Source organism: Lepisma saccharinum, chromosome 3 (assembly GCF_977018435.1).
Source record: "Lepisma saccharinum chromosome 3, izLepSacc3.1, whole genome shotgun sequence".
NCBI lineage: Eukaryota > Metazoa > Arthropoda > Insecta > Zygentoma > Lepismatidae > Lepisma > Lepisma saccharinum.
In genome coordinates, this window is record NC_139231.1 from 19,696,463 (window position 1) to 19,720,547 (window position 24,085).

General features: G+C 37.4%; 1 protein-coding gene across 2 annotated transcripts in view; it reads right to left on the reverse strand.

Annotated features, from left to right (window-relative positions):
* Ptpmeg2 (Protein tyrosine phosphatase Meg2) overlaps positions 1-24,085 on the reverse strand; it is a 279,584-nt gene that overhangs the window by 39,726 nt on the left and 215,773 nt on the right. For both annotated transcript variants that reach the window (XM_083118341.1, XM_083118340.1), the window contains one exon: positions 9,230-9,459. In XM_083118341.1, the coding sequence (XP_082974467.1) occupies positions 9,230-9,459 (230 nt within the window). The remainder of the gene's footprint in view (positions 1-9,229; positions 9,460-24,085) is intronic.

Consider the following 24,085-nt stretch of genomic DNA (forward strand, 5'->3'; position numbering starts at 1 on the left):
GAGTATTTGAAAATAAGATCCTTAGGAAAATCTTTGGACCTAGAAGGGATGAGGAGACAGGTGAGTGGAGAAGGTTACATAATTTAGAACTACATAATTTGTATTCATGTCCAGATATTATTAGAATAATTAAATCAAGAAAACTTAGGTGGGCAGGCCATGTGGCACGAATGGGAGAGGAAAGAGGAGTTTACAGGATTCTTGTTGGGAAACCTGATGGTAAGAGACCTGTAGGAAGGCCAAGATGAAGATGGAGGGACAACGTTGAGATGGACCTAAGGGAAATCGGTAGGGATGGAAAAGAGTATATAGATCTTGCTCAAGATAGGGAAAGATGAAAGGCCTGTGTTGCTGCAGCCATGAACCTTCGGGTTTAAGAAGGCTAGAGAGTTAGTTAGTTAGCATGTATTTTAACTAGTTAGAGTTGAATGAAGGAATTGTCAAAGTTACTCAAAGAATGCTGTGGAACATTCTAAAACTCCGACTGAATTCACTTCGCTAGTCCCAAACAGGAGCAAGGGCAATCTTTGAATGAACATCAGACAAAATAATACTGATTCAAGGTGTTCCGTCAATCGCAAAACAATGTATAAAAAAGCCAACCAGCCCCATCTCTTGGCATTGAGCATTACTAAAAACAACACATTGTCGAGCGTACAGCAGAGACAGATACCTTACAGTTCGCTCATGCTTTATATACAATAAAGTCATGTATAATCAGTACGAGTGTGTTTTTTATCATAATCTCAGCGGTACGGATGCACAACAGTCCGGAGCCGCAACACAAGGAATATTGGTAACAAATCAAACAATGATTCTGCTAAACCGTGTAATAATTGTAATTTCTTTCATTCTAACGGAAAATGTCCAGCAGATACTGCAAAAAGAAAAATCATTCTTAACAGCCTGCAAAAAGAGGGAATATAACAATTCTAGCAAAAACAAATTGGTTTCTAGCACAAACATTGTGCATAACATACATATTAATGAAAGATCTATTAACGTTCCAGCTCATTCAAAACCTACGATTGTACCTTACAATCACAGCAATTTCAAACATATGTACCGAGAATCATCCATTAATTAATCAGATTTGATGTGTCATGCATTCCCACAGATCACAGATTTGCAGATATTGAGGAAGAAAAATCTGAGAGCAAATTTGTTGATTGCAGCGCCTCTGGTATCCACTGTAATGCTTAGTGTCCTGAAATTTTCACGACTTTGGTTACTAAAGAAAGTGAGTCTGTTTAGCATACAGAGGGATCGTTATTAATCAATTTAGAAGTCAACAATTCTAAGGTGGCCGCGGTGGCTCAGTCGGTAACGCGTCTGACTGTCATGCTCAAGGTCCCGGGTTCGATCCCCAGCCGGTTCAAATCCGAGAACTTTTCTAACGTTGAAAGCGGCCCCGGCACCCACCCAGCGTCGAACTACATGGGTACCTGGGGGGAAACCCTGGGTGGTAAAGGCAGTCAGGGGCATGGTGCTGATCACATCACCCCTACTCACGACCGGATCAAGAAAGTGTGGGGCGTTACCCCCACACCCCCTATACGCCTTCATGGCGTGGTGCTAAGCACAGGGGAACACTTTACCTTTACCTTACAATTCTAAGATTCCATTCCTAGTGGATACAGGTTCTATTTATACTTTGACAGTAGACAACTTGAGTCTTCATTGCCAGGTTACACTATACACAATTTTCCTATCATCCTGAAAGCAGCAAATGGTAATAATCTGGTGTTTTAGGAAAAGCAAATGTTGAAGTTGTATTTTGAGGAATGAAGCATAGCTTAGATCTGATTGTTGTAAAGACAAAAATGATTCGTGCTATTATGGGCTTGTCTTGGATTGACATTTTCATGCTTGAATGGCAAAACATTTTTGTTTCTCATGTTCCTCAAATGGTTGCAACTAAAGTTCAAATCACCAACCCTGAGACCTTCTGTAAACAAACGGTCTCACGGATTCGATGTATCACTCCGCGTCAGCTGATTCATGACCGCAATCATCTGCTGTTACACTCATAGTTCGCCGCACCTATTCATTTTATATAAGAGCCTCTGAATGTGAGAACCCGCTCTCAAAACATCAGATGAATATGCAGCCGCATACATTGTTACTCTCCCGGTCATTCTCTCTTTCATAACCCTTAAAACTGCAGACACTGACACACCAGTGCACTGGGATACCAACTTAACCACTTCATTTACTGGTTTCTCAGGACACTACTGACAGAACGTTACATAAATATTGAGTAGAATCTGTTTCTCACCCCTTTTCAAAGGCTGTCCTTGCTGGTGTTTTGAAAACAAGCTCGGAGAACACGGAAACCTTCCCGCACGCATAGAACTTGGCATGTTATTTTTCTAAGGATAAGTCAGGCAATATTACTAAGTTGCACAACTTCCTTGCTGTTCACATGATTATTTTTAGAAAATAACCAATGTTATAAAATATCATTATGTACACAAATCTCTAAGCTCATTGAAAGTTACAATGCATATTACTATCAAATGTTCACACTTATCTTGTCTTGTCACCAAGTTATTTTATGAAGTGCGCTATATTTGGCGGAACAAAAATCGTTATTAGGATGCTTGTCAAAGTTTCCAACCGCAATAAATTTACGAACGTTGTTTGTCTTGTTTTGATCATCATCATCAATATATTTATTGGACTTACAGCAATGCATATGGCTGTTTATGCCCATTATATATTTTATTTCCATAAGATACAATTTGCATAAAATCTACAAACAAATTTCAAATACACTCCTATCTATATCATCCTTAGAAATATACATTACCATGTTATATCATTTTGTCTAAAAAAATGCAAGTAAAATATATTCAATTCACATGCAAGAAAGAAGGCAAATTTATGGGAAATGATTACTGGTGCAAAGAGTTCACTATAAAGGTGAAGCAATAAGTAAAAAAAAAAAAGAGCAGTGGGTTTAAAGTGAGACGTCATTTGTGGCAGCTTATCCCATACTACAAATTGGCCATTGTTTACCTTACGTAATGAATACTGTAACAACACTGGATTTTCGTGTGGATTATTTTACTTCTATGAGTTTGCAATGCTTTCTGCATGCAGGTGGTTTTGTTTACAGAAGGTCTCAGGGTTTGTGATTTGAACTTTACTGTATCAGCAATAAAGGAACTGGTTAAGAATCTAAAGATAGATTTTCCTGTACCTTTTGTGGTGATATGTCCAAGTTGATCAAGGGCTTCGAGATAGACTTGCCATTGAAAAACGATGCTACAGCAGTGTTCAAGAGATATTATGACATCCTGTACTCCTGTACCAGTCAAAGATGAATTGCAGAAGTTGGTTAGTGACAGGGTCATTAAACTGATCAAATCATCATCGTGGGCTTCTCCTCTTGTTGTTGTTCGTAAGAAAAACGGAGAATTAAGGCTATGTGTGTCCTACAAGAACACTGTAAATCCCCTAAAATAGAGGATTTTTCAACAAGATGGTTGGTTGCAGTTGGTTCGTTTCATTTGACCTTCGAAGGGCTCACCTTCAGTTAGGCCTATCTCTACAGGCTAAGAAGGTCCTTGTCTTCAACACAGAATTCGGGTTATTCAGACAGTTGAAGCTTCCCTTCGGAGTAAACTCTGCCAGTGCCATTCCAAGCCTTGATGGAGCAGATATTGATGGGTGTAGACAAGTTTTCCATTTTTCAAGATGACATTTTTGTAGGAGGAGTTACTCTTGAGGAATGAATGCTATGATAACGCACGAAAGGTGCTAAATCTTTTCTCTGATTATGGCATCAGTATAAATAAACAGAAATCTGTATTCTTCGTGCAAAATGTGAAGTATCTGGGACATTCTCTTTCGCAGGAAGGAATTCGTCCTATGAAAGAAAACATTGATAAAATAATTCAGTGTAAGCCACCCACTAATGTCGGCGAATTGAAGTCATTTCTCGGTATGGTCACATATTACGCTTCGTACCTGCCAAAACTAACTGACTGTGTTGCCAGCTTATATGATTTGTTGAAGAATGGGGTGCGTTGGTCATGGACAGTTGTTCATCAGAAGGAATTTCAGGATGTCAAGGATCTCCTATCTAAGGATTTAGTATGCACGGTATATGATCCTAACAAAGATGCATGTCCTAATGTCGGATGCATCTCCTACCGCTACGGGAGCAGCCATAATGCACAAGATAAACGCAGTCCTCAACCCTATCATGTGTATGGCCGGTACTTTATCTGCTGCGGAAAGAAACTACACTTGCAAGGGAATCACTTGCATTAGTCCGTGGAGATAAATACTTTCACAAGTACCTCATTGGATGACATTTTGTTGCAACACTGACTTGAAACCATTATCTCACCTGCTTGATCTAGAAGTAACCTGCCCACTCTAGCCATCAGCAGAATCATCAGATGGAAGCTAGTGTTAGAAGAATATAAAACAGTGTACACACCTCATGTGGAGTTGGCTGATGTACTGTCAAGAATTTGTGTTGCAGATGATCCAGTTTATGATAATAGTGATGACTTTGCATGTCAGTTGACAGCTGAGCCGGTTGTCCTTAATCTAATTGAATCTTTGGTGTTGACGCGCATTGTGCTGGAATCACGACGTGATCCTGAGCTTTCCAAAGTCTTTGAATATGTTCAAGTGAGATGGCTGCAATTCATTGGAAGAACAAAAGGGCATCCTCTCAGAAAAATAATCGACAGGCGATAGATATGATGTCCACATACAGAAGGGATGTATTTTCATGGACAAAAGACTGGTCATACCTGAATCTTGAATCCAGAGTGTCCTTTCTGTATTGCACAAATTCCACCAGGGAACATGCAAAATGAAGGAAATAGCTCATTCATCGTTCTTCTGGAACACGAACGAAGACATTGAAAGGCTTGTGTCTTTGCGTGGCAGATGTTTGTGTTACAATAACAGGCTGAATGTACCTGGTACTGGATTTGAATCATGGCCTATTGCATCGCAGCCTTTTGTGCATGTCCATCTTGATTTCTTCCATTTCTCAGATATGAATTTTCTGTTGCTTATTCTCATTGGATATCTGTGTGGAGAGTGAAGAATATGGAGTTTGACACCATGATCGCTCATTTAGAAGCATTTTAGTCATGTTTTAGACATCCGAAAACCTACGTTACTGACAAAGGTCAACCATTCGCATCTTCAGAGTTTACCACTTATTGCTCAAATAGGAATATTAAACTTCTTCACTCAGCTCCCCCCCCCCCCAATCAAATGGTCTAGCTGAAAGGAATGTTGGAGTGGTGAAGAACATGCTCCAAAAGAACTTTTCGAATCGTTCGTGTATCACTTTGCGAGACACGGACAAGTTCATTCTTGAACCTACTCCAGTGCATGGGTGAACTCCGGCAGAATGCTTACTTAAGTTTCGGCCAAGAACGGATATTTCCACTTCTGACGCAACAGATGATTCCAAAAATCAGCCTACTGGTCCTGTTCCATTTAAGCTAGAGAGAAAAAGTACTGGTGGAACATTCCAAGAAGAAGTTCAGCCATAGTTCCAAATACACTATCGGCGAAATTGTAAATTTGATGGGCCGAAGATGGCAAAAGTAATTGTTGATAATGACGTGGTTGTTATTCATCTTTCGAAGATCAAGAGATATCCCGCAAAGGTTGGAAAAGACACCGTTGTGCAAGATCAAAGTCTCTCACACGGCAATAACCCGGTCCTAGTTAGAGGAGGACTATCTACCTGTACCTGCTGCTGAAGATCAAATAGAGCCTCTCAACGTGACAAACGATCATCAGCCGATTAGAAGATCCCAGAGGCCAAGACGAACACAACCACCTGACCACTTGGGCAAACTCCATGAAACAGGAGTCTCTTCTACCAAAGGGAGGAGAGTGTCGTATACTGTCTGAACATCTATGCCAGACCTGATCTGTGTCATCAACATGCGCCGGACCTTGCTATTATGTGTTGTTTCATGTCAGTTTCCTTTGAAGAGTTCCCATCAAGTATGCCAAAAATTCTATATCGTTCTTCGTGACAAAGCAAGGATGTCTAATGTCTATACCATGATGTAAGTTGTTTATACATATTGTGTTAATCTGTTCCTGAATTATACACTTTTGCTTGTCTAAAATCTAGTCGTATTCTTTACTCCATACTCCGGAATATCGAAGAACCCAAACTCAACTGTATCTACCCAAACTTGCATTCTCTGGTGTCTACAAGGCTATTATGTGTAACGACAGCTACATCAGCAGAACCATCTGCCCTGTTCACAAACTGATTGATTAACACGAAAAGATGCTAAAAGAAAGACACACTAGCATCAGGCCTCTCACAACACCTCCACAACACAAACAACTCCATCTCCTCCACATCGATACTTCACCCAACCGGCTCTCTCATAGAAACACTATCAAAGAAACCCATGCCTTCATCCAAAAGAAAACAGCACTGAACCTAGACAATGGACAGGCACAACCAAATTGGCACCCCATTCTTCGAAAGAATCCCACACCACGAAAATACCTCCTTTCACCCACTCAAAGAACAGAAAGCACACAACACAGAGCAACACAACGCAGCAGACAGCCCAACGGCTGAACCACCACCCGGCAATGCCACCTGACAATGGAAAGCAGAAAGCCGAATGGATGACAAAAGCCTAGAAACACACACCAGCATTGCCAGTTGAGAAAAATGAAACTACTGCCACCCAGGAACAAATAAAGAAGTGACATGCTACCACCTCAATTCCAGATGCTGTGTCCTTAGTAATTAAAGGCAGCAAACCTTCGAAATTAATCGTAAAAATCTATCCAATCTCCAATGCGGAAACACGAAACTTCACGTACATAATACATAGTTCTTTTACTTAAACATAGATATGAATTTATAAGCTGATGCTACAAATGCAGCATGCTTCAAAAGTCATGCAAGTGATTATATCATGAAAACAGTGAGATATATCCACACCAGGTTTCCTCCATTATAAAGGTTTTTCAATTGAGATATTTTAAAATACTTTTCTTTGCCAGCTTATTCCATACAAGAAATTCTATAAAATAATTAATGACCTAAATCATAGTAATATTTCCAAGAATGGTCAATTCATTGGAGAAAAGGGGATAACGAATACTCACAGGATGATAATTCAAAGTTTATTGACTGGCACCAGGCTAATCTGTGCTTTACAACCAATAGGAGATCATGTGTAGCAGATATTTGGATTTTGAAGTAACGATTGTGTGGGTGAAGTGAAAAAAAATATTTTAGTGGCACATACTCTTTGTTAGCAAACTGGCAATTCACAATTTATATATATTTTTTAAAAGTTCACTCTTGACTAAAATTGTTGATTCTGGGAACTCCACCAGATTATATGATACTGAGCAACAGGTAATGTTAACTGAAATGGAACATGGCAAAGTGAAGCCAGGGTAGCTAGGTGCAAATGAGAATACTTTCAGAAGTGCCATTTCATGGCAAATTTATGATTTAAGAAATAGTCCTTTTTTTGTATTGATTTGTTTATTTTCTTTCCTTTAAATTCATTTTATATTAAATATTTCCATACCAGGTCATCCACAAATGTTGCCATCAGATAATGAGTCTTGCTCAGTAGCATAATGTGGTGGTGTTGCCAGGAGCAACAAAACTTAGTCAAGAGCAAAATTTCAGTGGAAATGTAAAAATTGTGAACTGCCAGTGTTACTAACGAAGATTATATTACACTAAAATATCAATTTTTGCTTCACCCATACAGCAGTTATATCTAATTCCATTAAAGTGCTGCACATGACCTTTATTATTTCCCAACTATAGATTAATGTGGTGCCAGTCACGAAACTTTCAATTATGACCCAAAGATTAGTCCTCAGTTCTTTCTTTAGTTAAAAGTGAATGCAGATTCCTAAAAAGTACGAGGGCTAGTCAAAAAAGAATGAGAATAAATTTTTTACTTACGAAATACATTAGGCAGGTTCCAGGTTGATATGATCTTTTTCGAAGTAGTCCCCATCGAGTTTTATACACTTCACCCAACGTGTCTGCCAGTCCTGGAAGACGTGCTGGAACCTGTCATTTGGCATCGTCTTCAGAACAGCTTCCGCCTTCTTGAGAACAGGCTTTGATGAGCCGAAACTCTTGCCCCGCAGCACCGATTTCAGACGAGGGAACAAAAAAAGGGCAATATGAAGCAAGATCTGGGGTGTATGGAGGGTGCACGACACATTCGATGTTTTGTCGAGCCAGATATTGGGCAACAATGTTGGAAATGTGAGGGCGTGCATTATCCTGGTGAAGGTGCCAACTAGGTGTTTTCAATGGATGTGTTCAGCCAGGGTCTTAAAAAAAGTGTTGTGTAAAAGAGTGCAGACTGTGGTTCATGTTGGTAGACCATTCCACAGTAGTCGAAGAAGGAAATCTCCATTACCTTATTCGACGACGGAACAGCTTTGGCTTTCTTTGATGTCTGAGAACTGGGTGATTTCCAGACTGTGCTTGCCTGTTTGCTTTTGGGATCGTAGTGGTGAAGCCAACTCTCATCACCAGTTATGATAGAATTTAGGTAGGCCTTGCCATGTTCCACTACCAGATGCTGAAGCTCCCAACACACCTCCACTCTCACCTGTTTCTGTTCAGGTTAGCAATCTCGGCACCCATCTTGCACATACGTCTCATGTGCAAGCGATCGTGCAGAATGGTCAACGCACTACCATGGGAAATGTGTAACACATCCGCCAGTTCATCTATTTATTCAGCGATCTTCCCAAACAATGACGGCAGCTGTGTTAACCATGATCTTGTTCACTGCAGTGGGCAGTGCACCCGGATGGTCCTGCTTTGTGGTCGAAACATGGCCCTCCTGTTTGAATCACCGAAATGCAGTTGATTGTGGAAGGACATCTTCGCCGTATGCTTGCTGCAACATTTCCTATGCTTCCCTTGTGGATTTCATCAGATGGACGCAGAATTTGAAAGTCACGTACTGCTCCTCACGAACCGACTCCATTTTCCGTATGCAACTTCTGACCATTCGTGTATTGTTTGTGAAGTGTTGCCAGATGCATGCACATACACGATTGCAATTTTATCTGTCAATTCCACGAGACGCGTTCTTCTCACGCAAATTTGTTTCACCGCTGCATGTTCACTGTGTCATATCAAAAAAAAATTCATTCTCATTATTTTTTGACTAGCCCTCGTATATAAAGAATTCATAACATACCAACTCACCTTCAGATTTAAGAGAGACAATGAAGATACGGTATAGTCTGGGTGCTGCTCGACAGCAACTGTTGTCACCTGGAAACTACCATGCTGAGTCACCCCTGCTTCTTCCGCAGGCCAATATTGTCCACATTTGGTTCTTCCCCGTTCAACCACTCTGGTGGTCATCACCAGCACCAGAACCTGCTGCTCCCACACCATACGCCAGAAGTCATCAAATGTCTTTGGTAGAGGCCCTGCAAAAAATATATACAAATGATCTAAAAAGTAGGAAATGTATTAAAAAACAGGCTGAATATGGCCCTTTGTAATTCTATAATTTTGGTACGACAGCTATTCAAGAATCTTTTAAATTGACAGATCTAAAGGTTTCTCTTTAGATTTACTGACAACAATATATGCAAATTATCTTAGGATGAAGTAGAGTATCTCAAGAGCTCTTAATAATAACATGATAAAGCTCAAGAACTTTTGGACAGTAATTGAACAAGAAGAAAATTCGTACCATTAGAATATTAAAGGCTATTTGTCCAACTGACTTCCACATCTTTTATCATTTGAAATGCTTTTGAATAGTGGACTTCCACCACTAAGTTGAATGTAAGTACAAACTAATTATCTTGGGAAAGCTGTCCAGATTTTTTTAGTCATTTCAGGCCCAATTGTTAAGTTGCACACAAATGTACACTCAAAGTGTCACCACGTTATTTATTTATTTAAATCTTGGATTATACTGCTGAAAAACTGCATGCATGCCTAACACAGCAGTTTATGATGATATATGGCATACACAATATATACAATAAAAAAATTAAGTACGTGTACTACATGATAAAATATATTATTTTCCTGTAGTTTACGGTTATTACAAGCATAAGAAAACAGTTTTTCGTTCTGACGTTTCAGGAGAACACACGCTCCCTTCATCAGACATTTATTTTCATTTTGACTAAAGATACAGTTATAACAATGGTTAGTAATTTTTTAAACAAAAATAATCCGTTATATAATGGATGTTGTCAATGTTATATTGTTGTAATATAGCAACTTAACTGTGAAAAGAAGCAGTCTGTCTTATTTTTATTTCAGATAAAAAAAAATTTTATCACATTATTTTTTTATTTAAAATTATGAATCCCAAATATCATCAGGTAATTCAAAGTCTTCATTGTTTTCACAAAGTCTCTTGATGTTTTCTGTCATATTAAATTTTAAAGATGGTGGCTTACTCCATTTGTGAAAAAGGAAACTTCATACCGGATCTATGTTACCATTTTCATTATTTAATTTATTCCAGTGTTCTGCAATGAACGAAGCTTCCCAGACATTCAACTCTATGTTTCCCGTCAATCTTTTTAAAACCCTTCTCTTTTTAATCAAAATGCTTCTCTTCGATGATGTGAGCTGACAAAAATGTTCTTGGGTTTAGATTTAAAATGTCCAAATCGTGTTCATGCCATTTTCCTTGCTGTTTGTCCTACATAATCCTTTGAACATGAAAAGGTAAAGGTAAAATGCTCCCCTGTGCTTAGCACCATACCATGAAGGCGTATAGGGGGTGTGGAGGTAACGCCCCACACTTTAAACATCAACAATTTATATTATATATTCCTGTGGTTTCCACATCTGGTAGTGAGTTTCTCATTTTGAATTCATTAAATGTACATTCCAAACTTCTTGGTTATCTAAAAACAATTTTGAAATTAAATCTTCTAAAAATTTGGCAAGAAACAAGAAAACAAGTCGCAAGAAAACTAAAGCAAAAGAGAAATACAGACAAAGATGAAAAATCTGTTGAAAATAAATTTGTGTGCATTCCATTCCACAAGGGATTCTCACGTAAAATTGCCAAAATTTTTAGAAGATTTAATTTCAAAATTGTTTTAGATCACCAAGAAGTTTGGAATGTACATTTAATGAATTCAAAATGAGAAACACTCTACCAGATGTGGAAACCACAGGAATATATAATATAAGTTGTTTATGTTCAAAGGATTATGTAGGACAAACAGCAAGGAAAATGGCAATATGATGGCATGAACACGATTTGGACATTATACATCTAAACCCAAGAACAGGTTTGTCAGCTCACATCATCGAAGAGAAGCATTTGATTAAAAAGAGAAGGGTTTTAAAACGATTGACGGGAAACATAGAGTTGAATGTCTGGGAAGCTTCGTTCATTGCAGAAGAACACTGGAATAAATTAAATAATGAAAATGGTAACATAGATCCAGTATGGAGTTTTCTTTTTCACAAATGGAGTAAGCCACCATCTTTAAAATTTAATGTAACAGAAAACGTAAAGAGACTTTGTGAAAACAATGACGACTTTGAATAACCTGATGATATTTGGGATACATAATTTTAAATAAAAAAATAATGTGATCAAAATTTTTATTTTTATCTGAAATAAACATAAAACAGACTGCTTCTTTTCACAGTTAAGTTGCTATATTACAACAATGTAACATTGACAACATCCATTATATAACAGATTCTTTTTGTTTAAAAATTGCTAACCATTGTTATAACTGCATCAGGCCCCCCGCACTGGTGCAAAAAGCCGAACAAGGTAAATTTCAGAATTCATTTGTTTGTGCATGAACTAACCAGCTACCAGTCGGCACCACCATCGATGCTAAATCCTAATTATCTCATTAAAAATTTAGTTTATGTATCTATTAATCAATGATGATCACTTGTACGTGATTTTGTATTTTATTAAATGCCTTTCCCTTATTAAACATGTATAAGAAAAATCGTATTTTTAAAGTCACTACTTCTACATGACGTAACATCGTTCCATATGATCTCTCATGGACGTACACTAACTATTTTAATAAGGATGTAGAAGAACACAAAGTAAAAACAATGGCTTATTGTGCAGATTTTTATTGTAAAAACTGTCAGAAGAGGAATCCAGAGCTGTCTTTTTATCGTGTTCCGTCATATCCTGAATGGTTAGTTATTTATGAATTCTGTTCGCTCTTTATGTAAAAATAATTTCCATAAAGTTAGTTTCCACGGAGAATAATTCCTAGCATGTCTTCGTATTCTGTATTTTGCTTCATTTAAGTAAAAGGCCATGTGTTAAAAAAACGTCTGAAAGTGTAAAGGTTCGATTTTGTAACTTAATGCTATTTATAAGTTACACAGGAGGATACGAAGCCAACGAGAATAGTAGAAATGACTTGAAGTTTGTTTGAAGTTCAGAAAAGCTCATTTGTGCATGTTATAATGCAGAAAGTTGCAAGTTATAGCGCTCCTCTTCGCTTCTGCATGAAGTTTATTTCTTCTAGCATATAAAACTTTGTCAACATGTACAGGAGATGAAAAAAAGCAAGTAAATATTAAAGCGATGAAACCTAAGGTAACGGTTCCTATCGTTCTATGATTTTTTTAAAAATTCTCTTAGCAGGAAGACTAATTATCGTAGAAATTTAGCAATCATTGTCACACGAAATTTGAACCTTTCACCTTACGCAAGCTTGCATGCTTCCCAAGGACAATGTATTTTCCATTGACAAGGGACTGTACGTATCGGAGACTAGTGGGAATTAATATAGAAGTAAATCGGGACCTTAGTAAAATGAATTTAGGGAATTTATTTAGCCTATAATGCTAAGAGAACCAAACCTAACTACGAAAGCATACATTGAACCAAATCATAAGTAATCACTAGTTTTGGAAACAAAATGAGTGTAACTAACCTACATGTGCAATATATGCAAAATATTTTATGAACATTTACACATGTGTTACTGTAAAGAACAATCCTTTCTCACTGGTGCCACGGGAGGAAGATTTTGTGTTTCAAATCACATTTTAATCTGTGTGCTTTAATCCAACCCTACAGAATTATGGATGATACTCCTATTATTAATAATAATATATTTTGTTGATGGAATCATCTAATTATACATGTATTTAATATTATTGCTGTAATAGCTCCTGTTGCTGGTCATGGGCTTTGATCTACTAGATGGTATGGGTGATTTTGATTTGTTGACATATTTCCTGTCCTGGTATCTTCTTCAGAAATATGTTGTGTCATAACATTTTTCTTGAAAGCACTCCCGGGAGTAGATTCCATGTACCATTCAATGACAAAAATTGCATTGTTAGCCAGTTGTAGGTTAGGCAGTAAGCTTCAGGGACTCTTTCTAAAAGATAATGTGGTAAAATTTTGCGATATTGCCCGGACGGATTTCTTTAAATTTACAGGAGAAAGTACTTACTGAAATGAGTTTCTTTAGCATTCTGGACGTTCTTGGAGGTATTTTCTTTCACGGAAAGTAAAAACTTCGTAGTTTAATGCTGCCGAACAAGAATTAATCACTTTTTACGTAAGAAATTGGCATTGCCTGCCACATTATGCCGTTGTTTCCATTGTGTGCGTGCAGATGGTGAGAGCGTTGAAAGTCACGCGATCTCTGCAGTGTTTCCAAACGTGCCTTCTTTTTACGAAAATTTCTATTTTTAACTATGTTCGCCACGCTTTCTTTTTCCGATGAATTTAGGGGTGAAATGAGTGCTAATGGAACCTAACCAAACAGGCCTAACCTAACCTTGTGTGAATGGTTTGTGGGGCTATCCGTGGATGGTTTTTGGGGCTAACGTCAATGGGTTGTAGGGCTACCCATGGATGGATTTTGGGGCTAACGTCAATGGTTTGTGGGGCTACCCGTGGATGGTTTTTGGGGCTAACGTGCATGGTTTGTGGAGGTAAACATGAAAAAAAAATCGAAATAGTACATAATTTTCCATCATGAAGGTTTGAAACACTGCTTGCGCACTGAAAATTGACAAAACACAAGCTGGCGCGTCATGACGTGCGATGATCCATTACGAGTGCACGCCATATTGTCTATTACAGAAGCGGAACAAGTAAGACAAATAATCAAACGAAATATGAAAAGTTGACAGTATTTTATGGAAAAAGGCATAACTTCACCTTAAAGAATGTTCCGCAAGGCAAAATAGGTAAGTACCAGTGGTAAAATTAAGGAAATAAATGAGTGAAACGTGTCCGGGCGTTATCGCATATTTACCAATTTTGCTTCATATGTTAGGAAGTTTAGTGCAATATCTATAATATTTTTTATTTGCATTGCCACACACTGTATGGTGCCATAAGAATTAGTTACGAAGATAAATAATGTGAAAATTGATTTAAAATAAATCAATTGAATGGTGACAAGCTCATAAGATTTTCCGCAATACTTGAAGGAGCTATCATAGAATGGACTCTTATACATTTGACACTACTTTATTCAACAGATACAGAGACTGGTCTAATGCATATTCATTTTCAGTAACTTTTCTTTGTGTTGACACGCTTTGACCTTAGCTCACAAACAACTCTTGCATCATGGAATTTATCTTTTTTGAGTGACATAAAATGCAGAATGCTTTGTCTTGCATAGTTATATGTTTCTAAAATAATTTTTCATCTTTTTTTTTTCTCGTAGAGCTGAGATATGGTTGGAGAAAATATGGCGAAAGGACTTGAGGCACAAAACATACAAAAGTTACAGAGTTTGTGAAGACAATTTTTCAGAGAAAATGTTTATGAATTCTAATAGAAATAAGTTAGTGCTTGATGCATACCCAGATGTAGAACTAAGTAAGTACATTGCATTTCTTATGGAATAACATTGTCATCAGTTATGTGGCTCATGCATAAGAAATTGTATTTTCCCTTTTCTGCATTAAAATATATATGCTTTAGAGATAAATTTTGCTTAAAGTACATAACACCTAACAACACAATACATTGCTTGAGGATGTTAGAAACAAATGTATTTAATGTTTCACTAAATATTCCAAGCGGGGTGGATAAAAAAGATATGATTTTCAGCTAAACAGTCCTGTAAAATATTTGAACAGTTTGATTAAAGGAAATAAAATGCACACATTTTTCTGTTTGAGACTGCACATATGTGAACCTACTATGGAAATGTTTGTTGAGTGTGTTAATGATGCTTTAATAATTTCAGTAGCTTTTATTCCAGTGAAAGTCTGTAGGACCTCAGAGAGAGTATCATACCTTATGCAAAATATATTAATTACTAGTGATTCAATAAATATATATATATATACCTGAATAACAATGTGTTTGTTTATTTTCCCTTACATTTGTTATTAGCAATAGAATATAATGTTTTACATTTCCACAGTATGAGTACTAAATCATTAAGAGTAATGTACTTAATCTGAAACTGTTCTCTTCTTCTGGAGTATTTCAACATGTAAATTCATTCTTGGTGAAGTATAACATGTCACCATAGTGAGTGTCCCTATCAGTATGACTATCAATGGTTTGTCTAATGGAATTTCATTAACAATATTATGATAATATTCAATAAAGTGGAAATTAATTGATGTAGGCTTTTAAGGATTTCTTATAGTATTTTACTCTATATTCCATATGTTTAATGCTAACAATATAATTTATATATGTAATTGGAAGTAAGATGCTTGAAATAAATTTTGGGACTTGTCGGCATAATGACCATATTGGGCCATTCAATGTATGTGAGGAAGAATCATCTTATCTAATATCCTTACTTCAGTTTGAACTGTTCTTTTAGGTCTACTTTATGCACAGAAAGGCTAATTGGGTAGAACCTACCGTTTAAAGTGGGATCCGAAACACTATGGGTCTCCACCGGGTATTGAACCCATACCTGAGTTAAAAAATGGGTGTGAAGAGCCCCTTGAGAAAGGTTGAAAGTGAAACGTTATAAAGACTTGCAAAGGATATACACAAAACTACAAACTTCCTCAGAGACAGTATAAGAGCCCCGCTCTTCGCAAAAAGGTAATGACATTTATTAAAGTGTTGTCATTATCTCCCAACCTGGTCAATAATTGGTAAGATCAAAAGTTTGAGAAAAGTATAATCTACACATTAGGTAGGAATAAGTCAATCACTTAACATTTAGACATGACACATTGGATGGTCTAGCCCTTGCAGAAAATCATCATGAGTGAGAAACCTATGTTCAATACGAAGCCAAGTTAAATTTACTTGATGGAAGGGATGGTATGAGAAACATCATGCACCAATGATCGACCTGATAGTGTGAAGCTTGAAAGAATGATTATCACTTTCTTTTAGACTGACTAGAAACATGTGTGACATTATTTAGAAGCTGATAATGAGTAGCAGGGATTTTGTCAATATGGCATCCACTATGGGTGAAACGTTGCTGTTCATTGGTTCATTTCCAAGTGACATATGTCACTTGCAAAAAATACTGTTAGTTTCTTTGTCATCAGCTGGAAATTTGCACATTTCTTTTGTTTTTTAATTAACTTTAAAATCCATGTGGAATATTTATTCTGAATGCATGGATTGTATCATCTTCAGTACTGTATTAAGTATATGAATATATAAAATACATATCTGTGCAGGATAAGATCTTTCAGTGGTGTATTTATAATTCCATTGTGTGTGTGTTTAGGAGTGAGGGGCTGGGAGTGTGCTTATCTAGCTTGATCGTACATACACCATGACTCCTTTGTTTTGTATTCTAAGACATTCATATTTCGAGTCCAGATTTTTGTGTAACTATAAAGTGTTCCCCTGTGCTTAGCACCACGCCATGAAGGCATATAGGGGGTGTGGGGGTAACGCTCCACACTTTCTTGATCCGGTCGTGAATGGGGGTGATGTGATCAGCACCATGCCCATGACCGCCTTTACCCCCCCCCCCCCCCCCAGGGTTTCCCCCAGGTACCCATGTTATTCGACGCTGGGTGGGTGCCGGGGCCGCTTCCAACGTTAGAAAAGTTCCTGGATTTGAACCGGCCGGGGATCGAACCCTGGACCTTGAGCATGGTAGTCAGACACGTTACCGACTGAGCCACCGCGGCCACTATGTGTAACTATGAAATATGTAATGCCATGTGATGAAATTGTAGTCAATATGTAGAGTGGTTGCAGTAAGTAACTTCGAACAAAACTCGCTTGTATGACATATTCCTACTCCCATTCTAGATTAAAAATTAGGGATGTTTGACAAATAGTAAAATGAATAAGCATGCAGTGATTAGTTAATAATATATCTTCCAAACATCCACACGTGTTTAGAAATGGGTTGAAATTACTCTCATGCATACCAGAAAAGTGAAATTTCATACAACTTCGATTGATTGATTGATTTGGTGGTTTAAGTCAACTTTATTCACAGTAAGGCCAATCGGGACTGGACCTACAGTTTAAAGGGGGATCGGAACCACTATGCGTCTCCATATAGGTACAACTTCGAGATGAGGTGGTTGCTTTATAGGCATTCTAGGTTAACTTGTGTAAGGTGTGACCTTTTCTTACTATATTTTCCCATAACTATTCATTATCATCTTCATACTAGTTTTTACAGAGAAATAGACTGATAGAATTAAAACAATTACAATTTTATTCCAGAAAATATTCTATTTGATAACTTCCCCAATGAGCTGTGTCACTCATAGCTATTATTTTATTCTATTCTCTCATGGCAGATGGCACTGAACTAGTTTCTATGTTGTATTTTCCAAAATATTATTTCATCTACAGAACACTGAATGTAAGTTGTGATAGAAAGTAACTGTAGTGTAAAATATTTACTTTCATCTACAGCATAATATAACCGATGGTTCTACAGAATAGTTTCTCAACCTATAGGATGCAACCCGGTCCTGAGGGGACATTTGGTGGGTTGGGAAGTTGGGCTCGAAACTTTGTTAACTGGGTCGTAAAAACCTATTACCTTAAATTACTTAGATATATTGTTTTAACAATTTAAATTCAGGCCGTGTTGTTGTAAAAGAGCAAATATATGATTATAGACTAGGTGCACACCCTACAAAGTTATTCCGCTGGTTCCCATCTTATGGGTCCCATGAAGTGTAATATCCTTCAAGGTGGGTCCCCGACTGAAAAAGGTTGAGATCCACTGCTCTACAGCCCTGGAAGGGCCTTGGCCTATCAACTGACTGCCAGTCTGCCTCCCACAACCCTGCCTAGAGGTGTGGAGATCTTCAACCAGTAATGGGGTGACGTGGGATCAGCACATGAAACCCTCAGCTGTTATAGGAGATTTCCCAGACTGGATTATGCTACTCACTTGTAGGTCCCCAATTTTCTTAGGATGGTGGTTAAGTTTGGAAAACAAGTACTGACTATATGTATATATCTTTTATTCCAGTATATTTCATACCTACAAGCCCCCAGCCGATTTGTAATGGTTTCGTCAGATGAATAGCGCTAATGTTCCATCAGTAGTTTTTAATATACGTTTTATGATTTATTCTTATTTCCTGAGACAAAACCTTCGAATCCTGTCTTTTGTTTCCCTGGCATTTTCAGCATCAAATCTCCCCCCTCTCAGGGTACTCCACTGCTATCAATTGCAGAGAAAGTGGATGCATTTGTCTTTCATTTTATGAGGCCATAGACAGATGATGGAATTTTCTACGTAGGTAAATCAGAAGTGTCTACATCTTGCGATTGAATATGGTAGGCCTACACAAGGAAGAAAATTACAGTGACGGCACCAGAAACAGTTGCTGATATTAAGTGTTCTGTATCCTGCAGATTGCCACCTACGTTAAACTGTGTAGCAATTGTTATGAAGAAAAAGAGACAATTTGGGAAATGTTGGAACATGGCTCGAGCGCCCTTTAGGACACTTTGGGTAGCGCAATGATCCGCTCACCCCACTCTTCCATTCCTGCTTTTATTTTCTGCTAATAATTCGGACATATCTCATAAGGTCAAATTAATTATTTTATTTAAGTGCATAAAAATGTTCTACAAGGATAAATACCATTGTTCAGTTAATGCAGGGGTCCTGGGTTCGAATCCCTGTTAGAGCTTTCTTTGTGTCATCAATTTTTCATAGCATCGTCGCGATTAGCCTAAAATTGGAAAAATGCGACGCTAAATAAACAACAACGAGGGAGGGGTAAAATGCATTGATCTACGAACAAAGTAATCGCCGTAGAATTTACACAAGATACAATCGCGATTTGCCCAAAATGTCAGAAAAGCAACGCATAATAGGGAGAATACGAAATAAAAATACTTATTACCACAGATAATACACGGACCATTTTTCATGCACAACGGAATGATTTACGTGCTGGAATTTCAGGAACTTGTAATTATTTTCCTATGTTGTGCTTCTGGGCTACTAATTCTGTATATCTCGTAACTTAGATGTAGGAATCATTCAAACGTAACATGCATTAACTGAACAATGGTATTTATCCTTGTAGAACATTTTTTATGCACTTAAATAAAACAATTAATTCGACCATACGAGATATGCCCCGAATTATTAGCAGAAAATAAAAGCAGGAATGGAAAGGTGGAGTGAGCGGATCATTGCGCTGAGACACATTCAACTGTCACTGCCAAGAGTAAGATATGATTGGCGGAGAGGTTGCTTTGACATCGCTTTACGTTTCGAAACAGCCATAGGGTGGCTCCACATGCCCGGTTTGGTATACGCACAGATTACAAAGGAGAGATAGGAAGTAAGCGATCTTATTAATCTGTGACTGTATCTTCAGTCAAAATGAAAATAAATGTCTGAAGGAAGCGTGTTCTCCTGAAACGTCACAACGAAAAACTGTTTTCTTATGCTTGTAATAACCATAAACTACATGAAAATAATTCTACAATGCAAGCAATGTGTACATACAACAACAACTATGATAAAGTATAGTATGCATACTTATACACACACTTATACTAAAAGACATGTTAAAAGTAAAATTACACATGTTATTTTCATAATAAAAGATTATAAGACTCCAGTGGATTATGACTGTATTGGAATATAAGAAAATTAAAATACCTATTATATATAAAGTAGGAAATGACAGAAATTGCAGAACAGTTATTTCGGAGTACATAGTGACAAGTCATTAGTGTATATTTAGATAGTAAATATGGTACATCAAGTTTCCCATTAATTAATTTGCAAATAGAATTGAAATTGTTAATATTTCTTCTTTCTAAGAGGCACGAAATATTGTTTGTCTAACAAATTATAATATTCATAATAAAACCTAAAAAGTCTGAATTTAAAGAACAAAAATGAAACAAATCATTTCTGTACATTTTCAAGCATGATTTTCATGTTATTATTAGATACAAAATTTCAAGTTGTTGTACTGTATTCCAAAATAGGCCTTTCACACACCTAAATAATTGAAGTAACAACAATCGATTGTTTGAATTTGACCATTTGTCGATTTTCTTGCAATTTCATAAACATGATCTTTAAAATCAAGCCTCATATCTAAAACGACACCCAAATCTTTGATAACTTCAACTGTTTTTACTGCACAAGAGTCTAATTTATAATTATGACTGCACCACTGAATTTTCCTTGTAAAAGAATAATAACTGCACACGAGTCTAATTTATTATTATGACTGCACCACTGAATTTTCCTTGTAAAAGAATAATAAAAGATTTTTCTGTATTTATAACAAGTTGGTTATTAGCCACCCAGTTACTGACTGCATTAAGATAAGATTGCAACTGAACATGTCTATCGTCAGTGTCTATTTCAGTGTATATCTTTATACCGTGCGTTCATTTCGATCTGCAGCCGAGAGATCGGGAGAAGCGTGGCGGGCGGCGCTGACGGAGATGCCGACATTTGCGGCCTGTAATGCCCGCTTATTTTTATAGACATATGCAGACATTTATATAAATATTGCAAAACAATCACTAACCTGTGTTATAACACGCAAAAGTTCTTCTGTAATTCATCCAAGTTCTGCTCTTATATACACAAAAAAATACGCTTTAGAAACGATGTTAAGAGCCACAGATAATAAAACATTTTAATCACAGTTTTGACCAGTAACGTCCTGCTTAAGTTTATATCCTTGAAAGAGTTTTGTGCCGATGGGGATCGTTTGGAGGTTTTGAATGTGCAACACTGTATCAAGATTACGCTGTAGAAGAAACCGTTAAAAGTCAATAGTGTTCGTGAGCTTCCTTGCAATCCGAAATCTCCGAGCTCGAGTTTTTTGTTCCTTCGCGACTAGATGAAGACAGAGTTGTAAATATAGTGGCGAGCAATGTAAACCAAGAGCGTGTTAATTTCGTACTGTGCGCAAGAGTGTTATTCTTGGTTACTTGCAGTTACTTGTTTGTGTTATTGTAGTGTGTATGTGTGACGTGTCAGTGAGACGATTGGAATGCCAGCCGCAAGATTCACGTTAGAACAAAGATTTTTTTATGTATGACACGTACCTACGTGAAAACAAACTCGTGTCGAGACATGTGTAGGTAATTTGTACAGAAATTCCCATGCGTTTCAACTCCACACAGAGATACGGTTAGACATCTTGTCCTTAAATTACGAGAAACTGTATCGTTAAATTTTAAAACACCTAAGCAAAAACGACGGATTCTAACCGAAGCAAAACTCGATGATATTGGTGCAGCGTTAGAACGTTCTCCAAACAAACCTCTATGCCGTGTTTCACAAGAGGTGGGCGTGTCAAAATCATCGGCACATACAATCACTAAGCTACTAAAATTAAAACCATACTCTTATAACACAGGTTAGTGCTCGTTTTGCAATATTTATATAAATGTCTGCATATGTCCATAAAAATAAGCGGGCATTTCAGGCCGCAAATGTCGGCATCTCCGTCAGTGCCGCCCACCACGCTTCTCCCGATCTCTCGGCTGCAGATCGAAATGGACGCACGGTATCATCAGCATAAAATATATATTTAGCATGCTTAATTACTTTAGAAATATCACTCAAATAGATAGCAAAGAGTCCCTGGGGCACTCTTTTGTGTATTTTACCTGGAGTTGAAAATGTTGATTTAATCCTTACACAGAAATTTCTATTACAAAGATAACTCATGAACCAAGCACAATATCTAGGACCACATCCATAATTGTTGGGTTTCTGCATTAATAAATTATGATTGACACTATCAAAAGCTTTGGATAAATCAAGGTGTGTATATAACATCTAATTGATTGTTTTTACAGAAGGATTAAAAAGCATCAGAACGTATAGATTTGCACTTTAATGATTTCCTGGTATAAACCCTCGTTGACAATCATTAATTATACTCTTAGTATTAAAATATAATGATTTGTGTATAAGAGATTTGAAGATCTTACTAAAATATTAACAATAGTAACCAGTCCGTAATTAGAAATTTTGCTGTTCCCAGTGGCCGCGGTGGCTCAGTCGGTAACGCGTCTGACTACCATGCTCAAGGTCCCGGGTTCGATCCCCGGCCGGTTCAAATCCGGGAACTTTTCTAACGGTGGAAGCGGCCCCGGCGTCTACCCAGCGTCGAATAACATGGGTACCTGGGGGAAACCCTGGGGGGTAAAGGCGGTCAGGGGCGTGATGCTGATCACATCACCCCCACTCACGACCGGATCAAGAAAGTGTGGGGCGTTACCCCCACACCCCCTATACGCCTTCATGGCGTGGTGCTATGCACAGGGGAACACTTTACCTTTTTTTTGCTGTTCCCAGTTATCTTCTGAATTGGCACCACAGTTACTCATGTATAATGCACACTTTTTTCCGAAATTTTTGCCCTCAAAAACTGTGGTGCATATTATACACAGAATAATTTGGACAGCCAACATGAAATCCTACAGGGTTATTTTATGATTTTGTGACACATGCATTGATTTTTCATGTTTACGGAACTATATCATGTTATATATCACTGTAAAGCTTAAATTCTGCAGTTTCTAAATATGGCAACAGTATTCCATTCAAGATGGCGACACTAATGTGTAATGCGGTTGAAATAAGCTCATCACAAAATGAAGCAACTCTGTGATTTTTGTGGTACTTTGGATGAAAGAAAAGATAAGGTAAAACAAAATAATTAAATAATTACTGGCTAAATAATATGACGTATATGGAGTGTGGTGTGTAAATGCCTTAATGAAAGAAATCTTGTGCTGCTAACTGCTAGTTTGAGGGCCCTGAATGTGCCTCTTACAAATGTTACGTTAGTCATGGGAAAAGTTTATATTTTGAAGGGTATTTTTTTTAGAAAAATAAAGAGAAAATGAGCAAAACCACATATAAAAGTATAAAAGCATTCTCCCACGATTTTTAAATTTGTAATGTAATGTTCTGTGGCACCAAGAAAAGCAGTACCATTCTGGTGAAATTCGAGCATGCACCTCCCGTCACATGGGAAGCATATCAGCGGCATTTTTTGGGTGAGAAATAATAGAAAATAACATCCTGAGCACTGCAACTCCATAACGTAATTCTGACCTTGCTTTCCAGTATTACAGAATAAATAAGGTGGTTAAAGAGTGTAAGCTTTGGGATGCTATAGACAGTGGAGGGAGAGGAGGGAGGTGGCATGAGTTGGTGACTTATTGTTTACAAAAGAGGATATTCTCCTCTTGGTCCACATAGCAACAGGTGCAATAGCTTTATGACCTACAACTAAAAAAGCCATTTCTCGAACCTGGATTATACTGCGCATTATATACGAGATATAATTGTTTGTCACTTTTCCTCATCAAAAACCGGGGTGCGCATTACACACGCACGTGAATTATACAAATGTAAATACGGTACTTCCTTCTATAATTTGGGGAAGATGCCAGTTTTTATTGATTTCATAATTGGGAAAAGAGAGACGCGGTAGTATATAAATACGGAGAAACTAGTACTCACTTTTATCAGCGAAGCTGTTTAACGATTTGTTGAAAATTAAGCTCAAGACAGGTGCAAGTATATCACTACATCCTTTGAAAATATAATTCGGTATATTGTAGAGACCAGGATTACTTCTAGGCTTAATTTTATTGAATAGCTCAATTATATCTTTCTC